The sequence below is a fragment of the Glandiceps talaboti genome, chromosome 4, assembly GCF_964340395.1.
Source record: "Glandiceps talaboti chromosome 4, keGlaTala1.1, whole genome shotgun sequence".
Taxonomy (NCBI): domain Eukaryota; kingdom Metazoa; phylum Hemichordata; class Enteropneusta; family Spengelidae; genus Glandiceps; species Glandiceps talaboti.
Window position 1 is genome coordinate 6,516,759 of NC_135552.1, and position 19,094 is coordinate 6,535,852.

Genomic DNA, 19,094 nt, shown 5'->3' on the forward strand with positions numbered 1-19,094 from the left:
CTAATCACTACATCCACTTTGTTTTGAGTTCATGACATATTGTACATTAGAATTTCTCATACAGGATTAAACTTCAACATGTTCAGCTTGGTAAATTGACCCTTAGCCACTGAAATAGCGCCCCCAACCTTCAACATGGTAAATTGTATATTTGCTACTCAAACAGCATGCACCACCAATGTTTTCAACGTGGTAAATTGTCAATTTGCTACACACATAACACCCGCAACATGCAAGCAGTGGTAGTGGTGGTGGTGGTGGTAGTAGTAGTAGTGGTGGTAGTGGTAGTAGTGGTGGTGGCAGTGGTGTGGTAGTAGTGTGATAGTAGTGATAGCATACGTAGTGGTGGTGGTAGTAGTAGCAACAGCAGCAGCAGCAGTAGTAGTAGTCAGGGCTGTAGCCTGACCAAATTGCCAGGGGGGGGGGGACAAAACTTTGTCTTGGTGCAATCTTGCATTTAAAATTTAGAAAAGTGCTAATTTACATAAATTTGTATATACTTTACATAATATATATTTTAGCATACGCAATTAAATATCATATGTAAGGTCAGAAAAAACTTAATCAATGCTGGTCAACGAGTAACCTAACCCATCACATTGGGTAAGTAGGTCGATTTCATTTTTTCACAATGTTTGACAAGGATATAAGAAACCATATAATGATAGCAAAATATTTCAGGTCGAGTTTAGATAGATCTTATTCAGTCATCTTGATACTATCTGATGCAATTTGTCTGCATAGCTACAGTTAGGAAATGTACACAATTTACGGTTAAACAAATGGTGTAGTTCCTCTCCCCTCTCTTCTCAAAAAATGGTAAGCCCCGCCAATTGAAACTCAAGCATTATTTTAGCTACCCCTTGTCACCTACACTACAGTGGAGATATAAAATCATATATGGTACAATGATGCATTGGAAGGAAGACAACTCCAAAGGTGAAAAAAAAATTGAAAATAAGACAGTGTAGGAGGCCATTAGAATCATAAAATATCAAACCATAGACATAATAAAAAAAATACCAGAATTAAAAAATTATGTTATGCATTACATATTATTTGGAAGAGTATTTTGTTGTGGCAAAGCTGAAAGATATTATGCGGATGTGCACATGGTAAATGACTTCTCCTGAAGTTTAATTTGGTTCCCAAAAATCCCGAATAAAGAGCAAAACATTTCACGACTTTCAGACTTTTGATGGCCCACCCAATGGTCGTAAACTTTTGTTCAATTCTTTTTAGTGCACATTTGATATTTAATCTCAATTCATTAGAGCCAAGTAAACCACTGTATAAGATATTATATTATTTGGAATAGGCTCAAATGTATATTGTTACATGTACTATTCTGAAAATATAAAGAAATATCCATAATTTTGAAAAAAAATGCGAAGCCTACATGAGGATATATTGCCCATCACCTGAAAAAATATATGGATAGGTTAAACAGCTTTTTCATTTTTTCTGGCCTAATGTCGTATCTTTCAAAGTAGTTGCCGAAAAGATGTCACTTTCAAAGTAAAAAAAAAATGGATGGTGCTTTCTCAAATATATAACACAACAAAATAATCATTTTCTTTACCCAACTCCCAAAACTGTGATGGCCTCGTTTATGTCGGAACCAAAGGGGAACTCAGTGAATTCTCCTTGTCATTGTCATTATAATGGAAATTGAAGTTTGGATTTTGATGTCGAAGGTACAGCTCTGTTTACAAATTCAAGGCCATTCTTTCCATAGCAAATTGTCGCTTCAAAATGAATTGCGGAATAACGCTAGTGTCAGTGTGCAATGAGATAATTATATCAAACAATATTTTAACCAAAGACAACGTCGAACACAAGTATTGAAAGAAACATCTTCAAATAGTGGATCTTAAACTGCGTACCTAGTTTAATAGTTTTTCAGGGCCACCAAATATTCCACAAAGATTCTGCCGTTTTATCAGTATGAAATGTTTTAATATAAGGAACAAGATGTAAATGAGAACGAGCGCATCTTCGGAGTCACTACACGCAGCATAGCAGGCAACCTTACGTTGAATGACTTTTTCCGTCTTTTTTTGAGTTTCACTCGCTGACATTATAATTGCGACTTCCTATCTTCAAATGAAGGAGACTTTCAAGACTACTATTACTCGAGGAAAATGCACAGTGCATGTGCGCACTTCTTTTGTACTTTCCCGCACAAAGAATTTTTAATTTGCTGCAAAAAGTAACAATTTTTAACCGGAAACATTTGTATTCAAAGTTAAGCTAGGGTACAATAGTGATATAAGATACATATTAGCCAGGAGTCAGCAGTGTACAGTCACTTTAGTGAACTATCCATTTACATCGCGCATGCTAGGAATCGCCACGTAAATAACGATTTTAATAGCATCGCTATGTATTTAAAAAGTAGCTTCATGTCTTTCTTTTTTCCAAAATCTCAGGGGGGGGGGGGGCAGCTGCCCCCTTGCCCCCCCCCCCGCAGGCTACGGTACTGGTGGTAGTAGTAGTAGTAGTAGTAGTAGTAGTAGTAGTAGTAGTAGTAGTAGTATAGTAGTAGTAGTAGTTGTTGTTGTTGTTGTTGTTGTTGTTGTTGTTGTTGTTGTTGTTGTTGTATTAAGCTGAGTCTGCTGGACGCATGTATGTCCTCACTGCTTGTCCAGTTCTTATACCATGCATTTATAAGTCAAAAATATAGAATTTATACAGTGGTTGTTCTATGTCACGACAACGCGCGTCTATGTCACGACAACGCGTGTCTACGTCACCGTTCTGCTGTGTACGAAATATTCGTTAAAACATTCAAAATTGTCATTACTTTTCCAAATTTTTCTTTGATATTACTGGTGCTGGTATAATTATATTATTCTCCGAATATTTTTCTTCATTCAGCCAGAAAATACTCGTGACCTAAGGGTTGTTACTACTTGCAATGTCTAGCGACTCGTAGTGACAATACACCCTAAGGTCACACGTATTGTCCTTGGCTGAACGTACGAAGAAACATATTTAGGGAATAACATCTAATATCTATTGTATTTGTAATAATCAAGAATATAGAATGATATCGATGCTTTTAGATTCTTGTCTGTCTTTTAAATACTTGGATATTCTACTTCATCCATACTGTGACCTTTACTCAGTTCAGTTCATCTTTTGGTGATTGTATCTCTATACTAATATGTCACGTGCGTAAAGCTTTACTTATTTAATAAATAAATAAATAAATAAATAAATAAATTTAATTTTATTTATTTGCCATTTATGTATTTATTTATTAGTTTATTACTTTTGGATCGGGACGGGCCTAACTATCACGATGCAAGGTGCAGCAAAGGTGACTCAACGTTCAAGGCCTTTTAGCTTGATTGTCTAACAGCCGTTTCTCCGTATGTGTATATTTGCAGACATTTGTTTCCCATTATCTTATCTAATCTTTAATGTTTACATGGACTTTATTTTCTGATTTCAGCGTTCTGGATTCAATATAAAGATCGGACACAATAGGCAGGCATACAGCCAGTTTCATATTGGTGTTCACTGTCTCTCTTTAATAAACCACTCAGATAAAAAATAACAAACTTGTAAATAATATATGTTTATATTGATATAGCAAGCTTAAGATCGCAACTTCTTGTTACACACACGATTTTGTCCTGAGGAATGCATGGAATGTACCTACTGCAACTAGAGGCAGACATGCAGGCACCAATGTTCATTTCTGATGATTTACACAAAATGTTGCAAGAACCTGTATTCATTTGACCTCAAAATGTGGCATGTGCAACTTCTTATTGGATTCTGAATGATCGAATCAGACATATACACTACCATGAAATTACCTGTAATACTTATAGATGTCCATTTGTAACATTTGAGCATGTAATCATGTTATACATCTATGAAAAGGTATACGTCAGCTTTATTTATACACACAACCCATCACAGAGATTTCCAGCTATTAGAACAGTGTGTTATATTTCCATTGAAAGATCCTGTCGTTGGTTCGCTTATGTATTGTAGGTTAACTACTCACTACGCACATTGATGGGTTGAATCATTTTACATTTCTATCTATCTATCTATCTATCTATCTATCTATCTATCTATCTATCTATCTATCTATCTATCTATCTATCTATCTATCTATCTATCTATCTATCTATCTATCTATCTATCTATCTATCTATCTATCTGTCTGTCTGTCTGTCTGTCTGTCTGTCTGTCTGTCTGTCTGTCTGTCTATCTATCTATCTATCTGTCTTTCTGTCTATCTGTCTGTCTGTCTGTCTGGCTGTCTGGCTGTCTGTCTGTCTATCTAGCTCTTATCTATCTATCTATCTATCTATCTATCTATCTATCTATCTCTGTCTGTCTGTCTGTCTGTCTGTCTGTCTGTCTGTCTCCTTTCTGTTTCTTTCTTTCTTACTCTTTCTTTCTTTCTTTCTTTCTTTCTTTCTTTCTTTCTTTCTTTCTTTCTTTCTTTCTTTCTTTCTTTCTTTCTTTCTGTTGTTGTTACCATGCCATTAACGATATTAAAGTTACCATTTAAAAATCTTTGAATTTATTTTTGAAACTTCAAATTACACAGTAACATTTAGGACTGACTTGGAAACTAGGTAGATTGAGTTGGAGAATCTGAGAATGGCGTCATTTTTTCTTGGTTCTATATAATTTCAAGGAATCCGAAGAACTTGGACAGTATATATATATATATATATATTTATCCATCTAAAAATCGTAACTGTTGAATACACCTATACATATCTATCATCTTGTGTTCTGAAGTTTTGGTGACGTGGTAAGAGTGAATAAACCCCGGATCAAAACGTTGGAACCTTCTATAATATCAACATATATTATAGCGGCGTTTCTTTGCAGTTGATATACTGTATGTAATCTGTTGGTGTCAATATATTTTGATGTTATGGAGAGATCTGAAGTGTTTTCAACTTGAAATGGACATATAATTTCAACTCGGAGACAACGTTAACATCAGTTACATAACGTATTTCGTATTGCTATTGCGACTGCGCGCTGCACTCAGAAGGTACATTGTATAATGATAGGAACTATCATGACGTAGATTACCTACCAAAGGCGTGTGATAGTTTACGGGAAATCGATTATTGTCGTGACACTCAAATCGACGGTTTTAGTCCCAGCAGGTACACCTGACACACCCGCTGTTCAAAACGTTCTGTCCTAAGTCTTGTCTGCTCAGTTATGACGCTTCACAACTTTTTAGTGTTCTGCTTCTTCGTGTTACAAATTGCCGTCATATTTAGCGGCGTTTATTCCGTAGAAGACTCACACGATCATGATGGTGACGGCGATGCGTACCACAAAGTCGTCGATTACTTGGACAATGTTGACCACGGTGATGAAAGGAACATAACGCTAGAAGAAATGAACACAGTTATTGGAATGTTATGGGACAGAGTGCAGTGTAGTGAAATTGATTTCACTGGAACAAATACGAATTGTACTGAGGTAAAACCACAAATATATTATGTCTGGTAGAAATGAGTCGAACATAAACCTAGTTGGCACACTTAATTAGTCTTATACAATCATGAACTTGAAGTCGACCTAGCAACCAGTATCTGTTTTGTAAAATCAAAACTAAACATGAAAAAAAAATTTCGAAGAAATTATTAACAAACTTTATCATGTCTCTCAAGAAAAAAGACAAGAAATGGTCAAATTATTTCCTGCTTTTTAACGACCAATTAACCAAGTTGGAAATCTAACAAAGATGGCTGTCTGTTGTTAAGCGTTGTTCTTTTATTGTTTACTTTACTGTCGCTTACAACGACAAGTTTCTAATCTTTGAAACTTATTTTCACTTATTTTCTGTCCTCAGTGTCTATCGGCTGAAAGTTTGTTCACCATTGTTGGTGCTGACACGCTATTGGGTCTTGATGAGGCTGGCTATCATCGAGCAAGCGTAGTTCTCTTGTATTATCTCACCGACTTGCGGTCCGTGTGCAAAGACATCTCTGAGCCGAGTGCAAAAAGTTACGAGTATTTTGCTCATCAAGTGTTCAACTACAACGACCCGGACAACAGTAGTCAGTTCGTCTTGACATTCGACGAGTTTGAAGAAATCCTGGAAGACGTCAACGAAACTTATGTCGCTGAAAACTACGCAAAGGTAGTTTATAGTCTCCTTTCAAATATTTCCTTTTTGGATCTTAGCCATTTTGAACGGACTTTGCACCTTTCTAAAAATACTAGTACCCGGCCTGGTATACGTATAGTTGCGCAACCAATCATTAAAATATTTGAATAATTAATGCAACATAGTGAATCCCTCTGAATAGTAGGCACCCAATCAGGCCTAATCAGTCTTTGTATCTCACTTGTATTTGATCATGAGGCAGACTTTGGACTTGAAGGAAATGACACCATGTGTGTGTAGATCCAGCGAGCAAGTCAACTACTTATTTTATTACATATACTCAAACAGGTTTTTTGTACTCACAAATATTGATATTTCCTTTCCAAAGGTATGGGAAGGCATACTAAAGATTCAAATTCGTTATTTTATATGTCTTGGCTTGTTTCACTGAAATGTTTTTCAATGTTCCTACACACAGTAAAGCCATTTAGTAGACACCCAGCCTGGCCGTAATCAGTCTTTGTAACATCACTTGTTGTATTTGATTTGAGGCAGACTTTGGACTTGAAGGACATGACACTATTATGTAATAGTGTAGATCCAGCCAGCAAGTCAACTACTTATTTTATTATATTACTCTTAAAGAGTTTTTTTACATCCTAAACACTTCAAAGATATGGGAAAGGCATACAATGAAATTTAGTGGTGTCAATTAATTCATCCAGAAGAGCTTTATCAAATGTGATGAAACTTGGCACAGATATTGATCATACAGAGATATGATAGTTTTTACTTTTACATTCCAAAAATGTATTTAAATTTGCCTAGCAACAAGACCACGCCCATAACAACAGCCAATCGGTGGTGTATTTCACAATGATAACCATGGGGATGAATAGACAATTGAATAAATATTCAAAAAATGTATGTATTTTGCCTAGCAACAAGTCCATGCCCATAGCAACAACCAAACAATCACGTATATTGCAAAGATAACAATAGGGAAAGACAAATGAATAACCATTCAAAAAAATGTATGCAAATATGCCTAGCAACATGACCACACCCTCTGTTGTAATACTCGTCGACGTCATACCTCCTGGTAGTCGTGGCATTCTCAGGATGGGAGGGCCGAAGATTAGAGGGTGAGACTAGCTAACGATGTATTTCAAAAGTGCAGTAAACAGCTAGGCTGTCATTGGAACATGCATCATGTCCATGCACAGCTGCCATTGTAGTTGTGCATCCTCAAAATCGACCGATCGATCGATTCATCACTCAATCAATCACTCACTCACTCACTCACTCAATCAATCAATCAATCGATCGATCGATCGATCGATTGATCGACCGACCGACCGACCGACCGACCGACCGACCGACCAACCAACCAACCAACCAACCAACCAACCAATCAATCAATCAATTAATTGTGTGCACTTCATTCTGATATACGCACCACTGAGATAACCACTTTTTTTTTGCCGCTACAATGCATGCCTCACTTACCGCCAGACTCGACTCTCCGCTGCCGGTTGGCGTGAAGTCAGCTATCAGCGGTGAGGCTGGGTAACCGAATCTCGTCGCTACAATAGCTTGCTGTAACAATACCGGGTAACAATAGGACGAGAGCCATTATTATAGATTCAACCCCCCCCCCCCGCGCGCCACAACAACCAAATACAATTCTAATCTGTCATACAGCAATTCTTCCACTTCAAATCTCATGTTATAAACAATAAAGTAATGCATTCTGCCCTCTCTCATCTCAGAATATCGACGTTGCACTTTTTTATATTTATTTCTTCTTAACTAGTGTTTTACCGATCACACCGTATTCTATGACGATGTTTCCTTGGACAATTCCACCATTGGAGCAGACGATGACGAAATGGAAGAATTGGCTGCGGTCACCATATCGTACTATTTATTCGGCTACTGCTATGGAAGTCCGACCGAAGTTGATCCCGATAGTTTCGTCGACAGTATATTCGCCCTCTACGGTCACGATGGCGTTATTCATCACCACGGTAAGTTTGGGGTGATGAGGTTACGTTAGTAGACTAGTAGGGATAAGAAGGGGAGGGGGGGGGGGGGTAATGGTAGAGGTAATGGTTTGAAGACATAATTGTGGGGGAGTGTGTTGTTTTTTGTTGTGATTGATTTTGTTTGTCTGTTTGTTTGTTTGTTTGTTTGTTTGTTTGTTTGTTTGTTTGTATGTATGTATGTATGTATGTATGTTAGAGAATTTCTCAGTGGGGACAATATATTTCCTCTGAATATTTAAAGTTCAATAAATGTTAAAATACTAAAATATGATTATGAGTTTGAAAATGTTAGTTTTGAAAAGATTTGACAATGACAATTTATTGTGAGTGACTCAGCAACTGAAGTTGTTACCGTGGTTGCATGTTAAAGGTATGTTTGCCAATATCCGGGCGAGCCTCTTTATCTAAATAATGATGTCTCACATTCAACTAACTTAATACCTTAAAGACGATGGGTCAGTCAAAGTGAGTATATGTACATGTTGGTAATACATATGTTTATTTGATATCATCTCAAGGAAGACTAAGATGAATATAGATGATGTGTTCTTGAGAAAAATGTTCAACATACTGCGATTTCAAAGGAAGTAGAAACTTGAATAATGTTTGTTTGTTTATTACCTATCTGAAAAGGTTATCTATGGATTTTAATGACGGCCACAAATAGCAACGGATTGTTATAAATCCGTGACAATAGCGTCGAACTCTTAAAGCTTCTGCAACTCCAACACTACATAACATGTATAACCCCTCATTTTGCTTTGTATTTTTGAAGCATGATTCAAGGATTGTTACTAGACAGTGGCACTCTTACTTGTTTCATTTCACAGATTTCGAATCAATGCTTGAAAAGATGAACATCGGCACGGGCGATCACAGCCATGATGACGTACACAGTCACGTACAAAAGAGAAGCATAGCAGATATGAGTTATGATCATGTCGTAACAAAACTAAGTAGCAATAAACGGACTGTGAGGGCGGTAGACGACCATGACCATGACCATGACCATGACCATGACGTCGTATCTGTCGATGAGGTATGCAAATCTTGTATAATATTGAATATTTAACTTCTATATGACGTCACTTCAATTGACTCCCACCATTGTTAGAATATATGCTGGATCGTTGGGACTTCCCTGACAATTTTTTATCGCAAAACAATTACGTCATAGGTCATATAAGTTATATATACCTTAATACCTGGGTAGAGTATGCCTTATAAAGTAGATAGTACGAGTGCCTTTTGAATGTGCTGCAAAAATTACAACCAAAATGTGTAAAACCAGTTTGTACCCCTTGAATGTATGTTCGAAAGTGTTGCGTACGTACGTATGTTAACACTATAGCTATGTAACATGGGAAAAGTATTAAATAAATATACGGTATGGCATAGGTGCAATGTCGTCGAAATTTACAGATCTGATGTTTCTCTTCGACAGTTAGGATTGGGGTACTTTTGAACATGTCTTGGGTTATGAAGGGGTCTGTAATTAATATTTAAGTTAGGAAATCCTTGTTAGCAGGAAAGGCATAAATATAATAGCAGAAATATCCATCCAACTTGTGCAGTAGAGATCTGCATACATCATATACCGTATGTTTGAGCTTGTACAGATGGAATTGCTGTCTTAGTTTTGTCTGTAAATCCCGGAACTTAAAAAAGCTCAAAGAAAATCATCACAACTCAAAGTCAAATCTAATGTTATAATTATAACAGCTATTAATCCCTGCACAGTCAGATCTCTTTGGTAAGTCCAACAGTTTTGTCATTAATTACAGTCATGCGTTACTAAAAATAGTATATTAATCACATCTTTGGCGATCATCAGGCTGCTAATTCGTCTTTTCTGGCTTTTTTCAGTGTTTTGTGGCCGACGAATTGATGGATATTTATGACGTTAACGAAACAGAGGGTATTAGCAGACAGAAATTCATCGAAATGTGCCCATCATTGGTCCAGCAAATAGTTTCAGACGCATGCGTGGAGCCAGTGACAGACATCTCACCAGCTTCTGCAATAAGTAAGGACTTGTTTGTATTTATTGGTGGTATGCGGGGATGAGGGTTGGGTGGGGTGTGGGTGTGAGGGTGGGGTGTATTCGACTCATTGAAGACAGTTTAAGCTTTTATTTGAGCAACTTGAAAGATAGAGTGATTGATCTATACCCGCATTGGAAAGGAGAAAATACTGTCGACTAAATCTTAGCATTTAGCACATTAAATATATCTAATGATTGTTACATTTTTATATCTACAGTGTATCTATGGGGCACACTTATTGTGCTATTTATTAGTCTAATGGCATTGCTGGGTATTCTGTTGATCCCATTGGCCAGTAAGGTCTCCTATCACAGAGTTATGCATACTATGATTGCATTGGCTGTTGGAACGATGACGTCAGATGCACTGTTACATCTAATACCAGAAGTAAGAATTGAACTCTGTAAATCGTAAAATCAAAGTAAAAGAAGTAAATGATCAAATGAAATCAGTTCAAGTTTATCAAATCACAATATATCATCTATATCTAATTTGAAATTATATCTCACTTAAATAATGTCAAGCTACATATGTAATTAAAATCGAATCCATTCACGTCAAATATTTCAAGTCAGTTTTCTTCAAATATTTTAAATACATTAACATCAAATGTTTCAAATCATTCTATGTCAAATATTCAAATCAATTCACGTCAAATATTTTTTAATCTATTCATGTGACATCAAATATTTCAAATTGATTGACATCAAATCAATTTGTATCATATTTACATGACAGTAATTTTAGTCTGATCACATTTTGATACCATTCGTTGCCATGCCTACCAATTCATATGCTATATCAAATACTATAAACTATATATACTTCCTTAATATTTTATGACAGGCACTAGGTTTACATGGACATTCAGAAACTGGTCACAGTGATGACGCCGATCACGATAGAACTGACTTGTGGAAGATGACAACCGTTCTGGGCTCTGTTTATGGTTTTTACCTCTTGGAGAGGATCATGGGATTGGTGTCTGGTCATTTGAATAAATCTAAGGTATTTTTCAGATTGATCATGTACCTTGTCGTTACAAAGCTATGGTGTAGAATAGGATAGAACATATAGTAAAAGTATCTCTACAATGAATTAGTACTTGTAGACGACTGATAAAACGCTTTAGGCATTTGTTGAATCTGGTGTGTGTGTGTGTGTATGTTTGATGAGAGTGGAGAGGGAAATTAGTACATATATAGACACATACATACATACATACATACATACATACATACATACATACATACATACATGCATACATACATACATACATACATACATACATACATAAATACATACATACATACATACATACATGCATATATGCATGCGTACATACATACATACATACATACATACATACATACATACATACATACATACATACATACATACATACATACATACATACATACAATAGACAGACAAGACAGTCACATATGGAGAGAGTGTGCCACACAATTTCTAGTCTATTAATCTTAATTGTTGAAAAATGTCCTTAGTTCCGGAAAAGTTGGTAAAAATCTTGGATTTGAAGTGTTCATACCATACAGAATTGTGTGTACTGGATACAATCATAAAAATAAACACAACTTATGTTCTAACACATTGTTACCAATACCATATCTAATGAGTGCAGAAAACTCATGTTGTGTCAAGACAACACCAAGGAAAAATCACTCATAAATGAAATCACTGTAGTGAATTGTGTTGTGTTGTTAATTTGATCAGATTGACCCTGAAGCAGTCAACGGTACAAGTACTCACGGTCATGGATCACATCACCACCACAGTCATGCTATTAAACCAGAAATATCAACATCGTCAAACAATAAGAAAATAACAGTCAGCTCCTCACAGATGAAACTTGTAAGTTTTGAACAATGTTGTAACTATACATCTTTGTATAAATGCTGAGTTGACTCAACAAGTGAAATAAAAATTGTGTATTTTGTAGGATTTGAAGAAACTTAGATTTGAAATGTATGAAGACTTTTCCTTTTCAATCATATAATGATTATACGAGCCACTGTTGCACTTACTTACTATACTGAAGAAAAATAAATAATTGTATACATGGTGGGTTGGAGGTTGTAATGTGTATACTTTATTCCTATGCAGTTCGAGGCTGTTAGGGATTGTATGCTCCCCTCCCCAGGGAGTTGAGGAAGTATAAGGGGTCTTTGTGCCACTATATATAGATCAGTGCCAGGGGTAACAAATTGTGAGCACCTGGAGATGTTGGGAGTACGTGCACATTGTGCATTCATTGTATTATTATCATCATTGCATAAAGGACAAACGATGTCACTTCATCATGAACAACTTTACATATGCTTTATTGTCATCTGTCTAACTTTTCATTTGAATACGTGTAGTGTGACACTGAAGACCAAACTGTTGCCAATGGAGATGTACACGCCAAAGAAGAAAAGAAAGACACAGGGCTGAAATCCTGTTTTACAAGTAAGCTCTTAGTCTCAGTTACCCAGACTCACACCACTTGGAACTATTCTACAAGACATATGGGGTGGTCTTGTAGGCAGAGCCCCCAGCAGTGAGAGGCTGGGTAACCGAGACTAGTAAACTTTCCATAGTGTTGTTATCGAAGTTTAGAACTAACTAAAAGGAATTGTAACATTTCTTTACAATTGTGTGTACTCTTCATTTCCAATCAAAATATTAAATTCGACAATACATAGAAATCGTTCATAAAACTTTCTTATGTATCTTTTATTTTCATTGATCATTACTAGGTTTGAACAGTGTAGCAGTAATGATTATAGTTGGCGATGCCTTGCACAATCTAGCTGATGGTTTGGCTATAGGAGCTGCTCTCTGCATCGACCTGGCGTCTGGCATTTCTACTGGGATTGCCGTGCTGTGTCACGAGGTGCCACATGAATTAGGTTTGTAGTATAATTTGTCACCCCAAAACATTCAGTTAATTTACAGTCTTGTTCATTATACAGCGTAGTTTCTTTTCTATTCACTGCAATTCAATCTTGTCAACTTTCTCCCAAACAAAACATGTAGAAGATTATGCTGATATTGTCAAATTGTTTGCGATCAGGTCCATTTGATTGTACCTAATCGCAACAGAAGTACTTTGTTTTTCCAGTTAAAATATTTGCATCCAGAGTTATTGATGGTGCCTCTTTCTTTTCTGAAACGGAACACCACTCCATGAAATATATGTATTTTCATAAACGTTGGGTTCTGGAGAGTCATTTCATGATCTGACGTGAGATAAATTTTGCGTGATTGCCAAAACACCAAATTGAAATGCTGCACTGTTACTTCAAGGGAATTATTCATTAGATACACCCTGCATATTAATAACTATTTATCTATAAGGTAGTAAGCACTTAGGAGTCATTAATATTCAGTGTGCATCCAATGAATATGTATATCTGCTAAATCCCATGAAGCAATGGTTGATCAGTATTAGAACAAATATAGGGGAAACAGATTTTCAATTTTGTGTTACTTAATGGCTATCACACAAATTTTATGTGGGTGTGAACTCAAAGTTTATGAAAATACGTTTTATTTGATGACGCTGTGTTCCTTTATATAATTCAAAGAACTATCCTTGATAAACAATATGTTTGATATACTGTCACAGGTGACTTTGCTGTTCTTGTATCAAGTGGACTATCACACAGTGTAGCCATTGCTTGGAACTTCTTCTGTGCATGTTGTGCTTTCATTGGCCTTTACATAGGTTTGGCTGTAGGGAGCACAGCTGGTGCGTCAGAATGGATCTTGGCAGTGACAGCCGGCATGTTTCTGTACGTGGCTTTGGTTGACATGGTAGGTATATTCAGTTACAGACTTCACTCTAACACACAAAAGGTGTGCAATTACAATGTTAGCAAACAACGAACACAGTTTGAGTCCATCATCGTAAAACTATAACAGACAATTATGCAGTAAATGTAGAACTCCCCTCTCATTTATCTATCTCTCAATGAACAACTAAAGACTCTGCGGCAATTAATACCTTTTACCTCAGACCACAATACATTTTACCTACAATACAGTCTCGTTATTATTAGATACCGATTTGAAGTAAAAGCATACAAATTTGCACTAGTGGATAATGACCATATTTTGGTAATACTTTGAGTGACTGTTCAACTGATGAGATCAAGAGATCAAGCAATAACATGATGGATCTTAGTCACGTTTATACTATAACATTGAGTAATTAATGTGACGAGGTGAATGATACCATCAACTATATATATATATATATATATATATATATATATATATATATATATATATATATATATATATACCAGTGGTAATGCTGCTGATAAAACATCACATTATAACCATATGTATGACCATTGCCTTTCAGCCACTGTAATAATTTGTTCTTGAAAGTTTAGCCACAATTATAACATTCAAATTTACGAAACGACACAAATTTTCTGAAGTTCTGGTGTTTTATTGCTTGCTGACATCCTTTCCCTCTTTCTATTAGATGCCAGAACTATTGTCCCCTGGTACAACAGAACCATGGATCATATTTGCCTTTCAAAATATTGGATTTTTAGTTGGCTTCACCATCATCCTACTGTTAGCATACTATGAGGAGGATATAAGTGTAGGAACCGGGATTTAATGGCCATTGGACTTCAAAGGACTTAGAGATGTGACGCATGCGCATGGAACGTATACGTACAGTTATAATAATAATAATAATAATAATAATAATAATAATAATAATAATAATAATAATAATAAGTTTATTTTCACCAAGAATAAATGTACATGTACATGATTGGTGAGGACCAGAGAGGTAGTTCTAGTGGAACTAATCGAGTCTCTGGCCCTGAATACATACACTTGTTAAAGCAGTAAATTTTGCCATCTTATATACATTAGATATACATTAAATATATTTACAGTGTCAACAAAGACTGAAACTTACATTATGACTACTTAATAAATGCTTGAAACGTGTAGGATGATATCATAGCTATGTGGATTTAATATTTAAAACATTTTGATTAGTTTGTCCAAATATTTACTACCTTTATAATATTTTCATACATCATAACATGATGTGAGAGGCTTAGAAAAAACGTGAATGTGTTGAAGATTGTATAACTGTTTTCTAAACATTATATTAACTGAATTACTGAGTTTACATGGTGCAGTTTGGTGCCGGTTAATAGCTAGTTGCAGAAAATACATTTATGGGGTAAAATTAGTCAAAGATTCAAGCATATTTGTTCTGAATTACTTCTGAGAAAATGCATTTATTCAACATTCAATAACCTTCTCTGTAATGCAATATATCCCATACTCATGACCTTATGTATACGATGCATTACGCTCAAAGGCTTGCTATATTCTTTCCACCTAGTATCGTGCGAATGGTTGACCGATGTTTAAGGGCGCCCCGTCATGGCTTACCTTACAGATTCTACACAAACGTAAGATGTGTTTTTGATAAGAGGGAGAGGTTTGAGACTAGTTACCTTCACTTCTATTCTGAGATCTATTTTATGGATTAGAGATAAGTGTTACTACATTGTAAGGCTGTGCGGCCAGGTGGAAGTGGTGTTCATGAAAAAATGGAGGTTTAAAGGAGGACCCTCAAAGCTATTAAAGGGTGTGTGTGTGTGTGTGTGTGTGTGTGTGTGTGTGTGTGTGTGTGTGTGCATTTTTTGCATGTTCAACGGTAGAGACACACAGGCAGATAATATCACTGAAGAGTAAGATTGGGCTATGAAACATTTTTGTTTTCAATTAAGGGGCCATGAAAATCCGTGAAGGCTGTGATTTATTACTCAATGAGCTTAATGACTATTTTCTTGCTTCCCTTATACTATTAGGAAACATGCATACTTGTCCAAATCGAACTCAGTATATGATGTGCTTTCGTTATTTGTAGATTAATAAAGATTCATTCATTCATTTATTCATGCAATCTTTGAAGTCTCTTACTAAATCAAAGCTGCAGTGTTAAAGTCTGACTGGGCCTAGCGCCTAATCACTACATTCACTTTGTTTTGAGTTCATGACATATTGTACTTTAGAATTTCTCATACAGGATTAAACTTCAACATGTTCAGCTTGGTAAATTGAACCTTAGCCACTGAAATAGCGCCCCCAACCTTCAACTTGTTAAATTGTATATTTGCTACTCAAACAGCATGCACCACCAATGTTTTCAACGTGGTAAATTGTCAATTTGCTACTCACATAACATATCCGCAACATGCAAGCAGTGGTGGTGGTGGTGGTGGTGGTGGTGGTGGTAGTAGTAGTAGTAGTGGTGGTAGTATTGGTGGTGGCAGTGGTGATGGTAGTAGTGTGATAGTAGTGATAGCATACGTAGTGGTGGTGGTGGTGGTAGTAGTAGTAGCAACAGCAGCATCAGCAGGAGCATTAGTAGTAGTAGTAGTAGTAGTCAGGGCCGTAGCCTGACCAAATTGCCCAGGGGGGCAGAACTTTGTCTTGGTGCAATCTTGGATTTAAAATTTAGAAAAGTGCTAATTTACATAAATTTGCATGCAATTTACATAATATATATTTTAGCGTACGCAATTAAATATCATATGTAAGGTCAGAAAAAAAATGCTGGTCAACGAGTAACCTAACCCATCACATTGGGTAAGTAGGTCGATTTCATTTTTTCACAATGTTTGACAAGGATAAAACAAACTATATAATGATAGCAAAATATTTCAGGTCGAGTTTAGATAGATCTTATTCAGTCATCTTGATACTATCTCATGCAATTTATCTGCATAGCTACAGTTAGGAAATGCTAGCTGAAAGATATTATGCGGATGTGCACATGGTAAATGACTTCTCCTGAAGTTTAATTTGGTTCCAAAAAATCCCGAATAAAGAGCAAAACATTTCAAGACTTTCAGACTTTTGATGGCCCAATGGTTGTAAACTTTTGTTCAATTCTTTTTAGCGCACATTTGATATTTAATCTCAATTCATTAGAGCCAAGAAAACCACTGTATAAGATATTATATTATTTGGAATAGGCTCAAATGTATATTGTTACATGTACTATTCTGAAAATATAAAGAAATATCCTTAATTTTGAAAAAAAATGCGAAGCCCACATGAGGATATATTGCCCATCACCTGAAAAAATATATGGGATAGGTTAAACAGCTTTTCCATTTTTTTCTGGCCTAATGTCGTATCTTTCAAAGTAGTTGCCGAAAAGATGTCACTTTCAAAGTAAAAAAATGGATGGTGCTTTCTCAAATAAGGAACACAACAAAATAATCATTTTCTTTACCCAACTCCCAAAACTGTGATGGCCTCGTTATGTCGGAACCCAAGGTGAACTCAGTGAATTCTCCTTGTCATTGTCATTATAATGAAAATTGAAGTCTGGATTTTGATGTCGAAGGTACAGCTCTGTTTACAAATTCAAGGCCATTCTTTCCATAGCAAATTGTCGCTTCAAAATGAATTGCGGAATAACGCTAGTGTCAGTGTGCAATGAGATAACTATATCAAACAACATTTTAACCAAAGACAACGTCGAACACAAGTATTGAAAGAAACATCTTCAAATAGTGGATCTTAAACTGCGTACCTAGTTTAATAGTTTTTCAGGGCCACCAAATATTCCAAAAAGAGATCTGCCGTTTTATCAGTATGAAATGTTTTAATATAAGGAACAAGATGTAAATGAGATCGAGCGCATCTTCGGAGTCACTGCACGTAGCATAGCAGGCCGCAACCGTCTTTTTTTGAGTTTCACTCGCTGACATTATAATTGCGACTTCCGATCTCCAAATGAAGGAGACTTTCAAGACTACTATTACTCGAGGAAAATGCACAGTGCACGTGCGCACTTCTTTTGTACTTTCCCACACACAGAATTTTTAATTTGCTGCAAAAAGTTACAATTTTTAACCGGACACATTTGTATTCAAAGTTAAGCTAGGGTACAATAGCGATATAAGATACATATTAGCCAGGAGTCAGCAGTGTACAGTCACTTTAGTGAACTATCCATTTATATCGCGCATGCTAGGAATCGCCACGTAAATAACGATTTTAATAGCATCGCTATGTATTAAAAAATTAGCTTTATTTCTTTCTTTTTTCCAAAATCTCAGGAGGCAGCCCCCCCCCCCCCCCCGCAGGCTACGGTACTGGTAGTAGTAGTAGTAGTAGTAGTAGTAGTAGTAGTAGTTACGTAGTAGTAGTAGTAGTAGTAGTAGTAGTAGTAGTAGTAGTAGTAGTAGTTGTTGTTGTTGTTGTTGTTGTTGTTGTTGTTGTTGTAAGCTGAGTCTGCTGGACGCATGTATGTCCTCACTGCTTGTCCAGTTCTTATACCATGCATTTATAAGTCAAAAATATGGAATTTATACAGTGGTCGTTCTACATCACGACAACGCGCGTCTATGTCACGACAACACGTGTTTACGTCACCGTTCTGCTGTGTACGAAATATTCGTTAAAACATTCAAAATTGTCATTACATTTCCCAATTTTTCTTTGATATTACTGGTGCTGGCATAATTATGTTATTCTCCGAATATTTTTTTTCATTCAGCCAGAAAATACTCGTGACCTGAGTGTTTTAACTACTTGTCTAGCGACTCATAGTGACAATACACCTTAAGGTCATACTTATTGTCCTTGGCTGAACGAAGAAACACATTTGGGGAATAACATCTAATTCAATATCTATTGTATTTGTAATATTCAAGAAAATAGAATGATATCGATGCTTTTAGATTCTTGTCTATCTTTTAAATACTTGGATATTCTGCTTGATGCATACTGTGACCTTTACTCAGTTCAGTTCTTCTTTTGGTGATTGTATCTCTATACTAATATGTCACGTGCGTAAAGCTTTACTTATTTGATAAATAA

General features: G+C 36.0%; 1 protein-coding gene across 1 annotated transcript; it reads left to right on the forward strand.

Moving 5' to 3' along the window:
• Positions 1-5,214: 5,214 nt before the first annotated feature.
• LOC144433773 (zinc transporter ZIP12-like) lies at positions 5,215-14,847 on the forward strand. Its single transcript, XM_078122136.1, has 12 exons — positions 5,215-5,481; positions 5,855-6,145; positions 7,929-8,142; positions 8,991-9,199; positions 10,027-10,186; positions 10,423-10,592; positions 11,052-11,213; positions 11,943-12,080; positions 12,590-12,677; positions 12,968-13,120; positions 13,840-14,027; positions 14,707-14,847. Exons 1-12 carry the CDS (start codon positions 5,215-5,217, stop codon positions 14,845-14,847), a joined length of 2,181 nt encoding a protein of 726 aa, XP_077978262.1.
• Positions 14,848-19,094: the final 4,247 nt, after the last annotated feature.